This window comes from Elaeis guineensis, chromosome 16 (assembly GCF_000442705.2).
Source record: "Elaeis guineensis isolate ETL-2024a chromosome 16, EG11, whole genome shotgun sequence".
Taxonomy (NCBI): domain Eukaryota; kingdom Viridiplantae; phylum Streptophyta; class Magnoliopsida; order Arecales; family Arecaceae; genus Elaeis; species Elaeis guineensis.
In genome coordinates, this window is record NC_026008.2 from 45345216 (window position 1) to 45350902 (window position 5687).

Below are 5687 nucleotides of genomic sequence, written 5' to 3' on the forward strand. Positions count from 1 at the left end.
GTATGTTTTTTTTCCTCCTTGCTGTCTATCTTTATCTTTTTGATGATTTCAGAGCTTGAGTATTTGGGAATATACAAATCAAAGGCATTCTCTGACTTTCGAATGCGATGATCTGTGCAGCACATACATACATACATTTATATATATATATATAGACACACACACATATACACACACACATATATATAGATACATATGTGTGTGTACACATATATATATATATGTGTATGTATGTATGTATACATATGTATATATATATATGTATATATATATATATGCATATGTACACATACATACATACATACATACATACATATATATATGTATATGTGTGTGTGTTTGTGTGTGTGTGTATGTATGTATGTATGTATGTATGTTTGTATATCTATATATTTGTATGTATGTATGTATATCTCTCTCTCTATATATATGTATGTATGTATGTGTGTGTGTGTATAAAGGGGGGAGAGAGAGAGAGATATTAGCGAGACTTAAATATTATTCCATAACATGTACAACATGCACCTTACAAAGATAAGAATTTTTTCATCAGATCATCCAATGATGAAATACATGATTTTTGCCATTCTGTACAGCTGTCGTAAATCCAAGCCAATATAAACTGCTTATCGGAGGATAGTTTTTGGTTATTAGACAGGTGGAAGTCATCTAATTTTGCTGTCAGGTGTCGGAAATTCAAATCGGAGGCTACTTATTTGCAGCGGCTATTTAGGCTCCCTTGTTTTTTCGTATTTTAGCTGTAGTTTTGCCGGTGATGATCTCCTCCAATCTTATATAGATGCTAAGCTATTACTGATTCACTGTCGAATGTGAGTGGAATCAGCTGAGAGCAAGAAGTAACAAGGGGTGGGGTGTACTTCCATCTTTTTCTCTTTCTTTTCTTTTTCTTTTTGGGATATATAGAATAAATCAAATCACCATTTGCCAGCTAGCGATAGTGAGGAAGATTTCATTTGTACTTTAGTAGATGGAATAGATGCTTCGCAAGAGGGAATCAAACTGTTTTTTCTTTTTCAATTTTTATTAAATAGGCTACACATCTTAAATGGACCACCGATTTCATAGATTGTCCTCCCTCTCGATTTTTTTCCTCGTGAAAAACATCAAAACTCCCTAAACTATAGACAATGAGATAGTAACTGATGGAAATAGAAGTGAGAGAATGGCTCTTCACTAAATTCGTGACACAAAGATGATGTCGAAGATGTTACAATTATTTTATGTTTACAAAAAAAGTCTCTCCTACAGCATAGATTTTTAATGCAATGGGATAATGAGATATCGATAACTCTATCACCTTCCAATCAGCGACAATCAACAAACTCAATAGGTAGCCACCAAGGAAAGACAAGCCTGATGGCTAGTGATTGTTGTGAATCATCGTGATGATCGCATAATCTCTAAAACATCCTCAAGTATGTACCATCAATCAATTTTTAGTTTCAGAGAACACATATACCGGCTGGGAATGCTTACCTTTCACCCTTACCCCCTTACCATTCATCATGCCAGAGAAGGTCAAGTACCTCCATCTTTGTATCTTTAAATTTGGAATTATAGCAGAAAATTGGCTTTTTGATGACTCAATGAAATGACCGTCAGTTTATAATAATTCCATTATATCTATATATATTTCTACTGGCTACTACTGTAATGCAAGCCCCTTTAAGCCTTATGCTCACTAAACCGGCGAAACTTTCAGAATTTTTAGTTTGTAAGCCCATTATTATTTAGCTAAACTATATGGCCATAGGTTTTTAGTCCGTTAGAAACATCTTGTTGGGAGTCCTATGCATCCATGATCTTCTCGTATGCTCAAAAGTCTGATCTTAAAAGGATGATATTCTGCATTACATTCTTAGATCTTTATCTATAGAATCTTGTTTAAATAAAAAAAGTAAAATAAACAAGTTTAGGCAAACAATACATATATATTTTTATGGACTTACTTTAGAGATTTAAATTAGAAAAATTTTCATTTTAATCTAATAAATTGTTAATGGATGAAATTAGAAAACTAGCACTATAACAACATGACAGAAAATTGAAACTTTTCATTGGCGAGTCAAAAACTCGTAGCTTTCTGCAATGTTGAAAAGTTTTGATAGATGCAATCTCTATGTTGGTTGAGTGATCTATGTCGATGTGCCATGCTCCAAAATCATGCTAGCCATAACACCAATCCAAACTAAGGCCTTTGATAGATTTTAGTTGCAGGTTAGGATAAAAAATGTCAATATTTCTTACCTCACTAAAGATGCCTGCTGCTCGGAATTTCTCGGAGTATTAATTTGTTAGTCAATCATAGGGCTCTAATCACAATGAGGGGGTTTCTTTGAGCGAATATTGCCAACATCAGGGTTGAGGCCTATTTGAAGCACTGATCATTTTTTGATCTGCCAAATCCTAAGTGCAAACTAGATATCATTAAAAAGTATATTTTTCCTTTTTGGTAAACTGTCAAACACTAGATGTTTAAATAATAATTCATCTCATGAATAAGTTTTGAGACATTATACCCCAATTAATTTTCTACTTTGGGATAATTAAGGCTGCTTTTGATGGGACCTTCGTGTCGCCAAATATGCTCTTGAAAGGACACCTCTTCGATCTATGTGCTAATAGCTAAATTGCAAGTGTTCATAAAAGTAATTCATATTTCGAGCTAAAATGATAACGTATTGAGATAATGCATAGAGTTATGAATATCTTAATTATAATTGAAATGATGAGTGAATGGAATGATAAAATATTAATGAAACAAATTCATCTTCAAATCCCCCATGTGAAACAGAAAGCATATCGCTATCCTTTTATTTATAGTCTTCTAGTAACATGAAAAGAAACAAATCTTCATTGCGGTACCTAACTTGAATAATATGAAAGAAACTAATATTTCTAGACCTATGATTTGTATCAGATCTTCTAACAAGGAGGCATGTTTGGAGGTGGAGGCAGCAACCGAGCTTGTGGGCCAACACCATTCTTTACTATGAACACAGTGTCCATTCCCCAGCTGAGATGGCGTTCCAAGTGGCAGTGCATGAACCATACACCTAAACAAATGTATTCAAAATGGATAAATAGAAATATGAAGAAAATATAATTAAAATTATTTTCACATCTTTATCTAAGAAAATGAACTAAGAAAAGAAACCCAATTAACTCACCAGGGTTTGTGGCCCTGAACCTGATGGCGGCCCACCCATTCTTAGGCACTGTAACAGTGTTCTCAAATGGGGGGTCTACCAAGTTATATTTCGCCGGGTCCTTATCCTTGTCATAATTTCCGAACCCCCTTCCCACCACGTAGAAGCTGTAGCCATGCAAGTGAATGGGATGGTTCAACCCTGCCAAAAGGTTGGTCCCCTGGAGCACCATCTCCACGCTAGTATTGTACTCCAGGACCCTGACTTCCGTCGCGGTCTTTGGAAACAACAAGCTCTTGGGCAAGTTATCGCCAGTAAAGTTGAAGTAGAATGGCGGCTCACTCGGAAACCCTGTCCCATATACCCCGTGGATATCCCGATAGTAGGCCTCAAGGACATCGATCCGCGGGGCGACAAAGCTTATGTTGTTAAGACTAGCGGCCAGCCGGTTGCCGTCGGGCCCTTGGCATGAGTGATTCGGGCATAAAATCTCGTTGACGGCTATGGTGATGATGATCCGTTCGTCGATGGTTTGGGGGACATGGATCGGGTGGTCTTTGCTCGCAAGAGATCGGAGTTTGGCGGTAAATTTAGTTGCCGAGTCGGTGTCGTTGGAGGCAGGGAGGGAGGGGAATTGTGGCCGCGTGGTCGATGAATTGATGTATTCTATGATTGCTGTGGTTGTGGTGTTATCGGAGGCAACGCCGTTCGCGCTCGCATAGGCCGAAGCCGCCATGTAGTAGCGATTGTTGGTAGAATTATTGACTGATTGTTGGTTGGCCTCTAAGAGGAGGTCCATGGTCTGGCCCGGTGTGATCATAATGAATTCGGTAGTGAAGGGTTTGGTGTAGCTCGCATCGGTGCCGACCACCGTGAGCTGGTGTCCGGCGATGGCGAAGAAGAGCTCCTCGTTGAGGGCAGCATTGACCACTCGGAGGAGGTAGGTCTTGCCATACTCTACCAAGGCCTTGAATGTCCCTATATATATACACATATATAAAGAGAGAGAAAGAGAGAGAGGTAAACAAATTTAATGTGAGACAAAAGGGTAAGATCTGTAGGAATGACAGGTGGTATATAGGGATTTACCTGATTTGGAGCAGTTATAGAGATCGCCTGGTTGGCCGTTGATGGTGAAAGCATCGGACAACTTGGGGCCACCGCCGGTGCGGAGAGCATCTTCTATGACTTCACTCACGTTGGCCGTCCACCATTCTCCTGTTAGTAATTAATTAAGTAGTATAATAATAAAATGATCTATCGATATTTTGTCACGTCCCCGTGAATCAAATAGAAAAAAGCCTACTCATTGCTGCACCCATGCAGGCATGAACGTCACACCCTACTGTGGCATTGCTGCACGCGTTAGTGGGCTAGGAGTTGGCAAAAAAATTTGCATGATATATATAGAGCATATATACTACTTGAATAACTAGAGAGACATGAGGATGCATGTATATACGCACCTAGAATGATGGGGATCTCCTTGTAGGGCTTGGGGAAGGGGTAGGTGGTACCGCGCCGAGGGTGCACTATAATGGCTCCATGTACCGTTGCCCGATTCCAATCGCTGTGGGCATGCCACCAGAGGGTCCCTTCCTCTTCAGAGAAGAGGATCGTGTACGTGAAGTTAGTTCCGGGTTGGATTGGACACTGTGTGATGTACTCTGGCCCGTCGGACCAGGGGTTCCTAGGCTGCTCCACGCCATGCCTGAAAATATAATGTAGTCAAAATTATTTAATATATGATGTCGATCGATGACGATCCATTATATATTATATATAAGAACTCGGTAGTTCATTTAGTGCATGCAATTTCAAATATTACAAGTGCTCGAAGATTTTGATACGTACCAATGGATGGTGATGTTATATCCTGCAAGATTGTGAACTCTAACCAATATAGTGTCACCTTTTTCGGCTTCGATGGTAGGCCCCGGAAACTGACCATTTACCGTCAGAATTTTTTTTGTATGACAAAGACGCGTGTATGAAGCTTCTTTTATCTGCAGCAATATTTAAGCAATCATCATGCACCATGGGAAAGTTATACGCATGATTCAAAACTATCTATCATGCATCATGCAGCAATTAAGCCAGCCCATCATAGTGATCATAACGTCGACATCCGTAAGCTCTGATCATGCAAGAAAAAATCAAAAAAAAAAAAAAGGAGAAACACTAAACATAACCTAGGCATATGAGCATGTGTTCAGATTGTATATATGTGAATCTTTTCCCAAAAAATTTATGTTTTCGTATATATGAAAAACCTCAAATGGCAAAATTAATGGAGTTAAACTTACGACAAAATCATAATGGCGAGTCATAGCCAAAACTGGGAACGCAAGTAGACCACATAACACCACAAACCCGAACAACTGCATGATGGAGAACCTTAGGATGCCCATAACTTGATAGGAGGGAATGGAAGAGTGTGAAGTTTGCTTTGTGTGCTGTCTGGCCTTTGAGATATCCCCCATCGGGTATTTATAGAGGCAACCGCTTGCATGCATC

At 39.0% G+C, this 5687-nt stretch overlaps 1 protein-coding gene across 1 annotated transcript; it reads right to left on the reverse strand.

Annotated features, from left to right (window-relative positions):
• Nucleotides 1–2946: 2946 nt before the first annotated feature.
• On the reverse strand, nt 2947–5557 carry LOC105059162 (putative laccase-9). Its single transcript, XM_073250119.1, has 6 exons — nt 5477–5557; nt 5025–5176; nt 4637–4881; nt 4260–4388; nt 3192–4148; nt 2947–3077 (listed from the first exon to the last, which is right to left on the reverse strand). Exons 1-6 carry the CDS (start codon nt 5555–5557, stop codon nt 2947–2949), a joined length of 1695 nt encoding a protein of 564 aa, XP_073106220.1.
• Between the last annotated feature and the right edge of the window lie 130 nt (nt 5558–5687).

What these genes read in the sequence shown, in the direction of transcription:
- LOC105059162 (XM_073250119.1), bottom strand. Translation starts at nt 5,557, where the DNA reads ATGCAGTTGTTCGGGTTTGTGGTGTTATGTGGTCTACTTGCGTTCCCA. An exon ending in TATAACATCACCATCCATTG is followed by an intron (nt 4,882 to 5,024) that starts GTACGTATCAAA and finishes TTATATTTTCAG; the next exon opens with GCATGGCGTGGAGCAGCCTA. An exon ending in GGAGATCCCCATCATTCTAG is followed by an intron (nt 4,389 to 4,636) that starts GTGCGTATATAC and finishes AATTACTAACAG; the next exon opens with GAGAATGGTGGACGGCCAAC.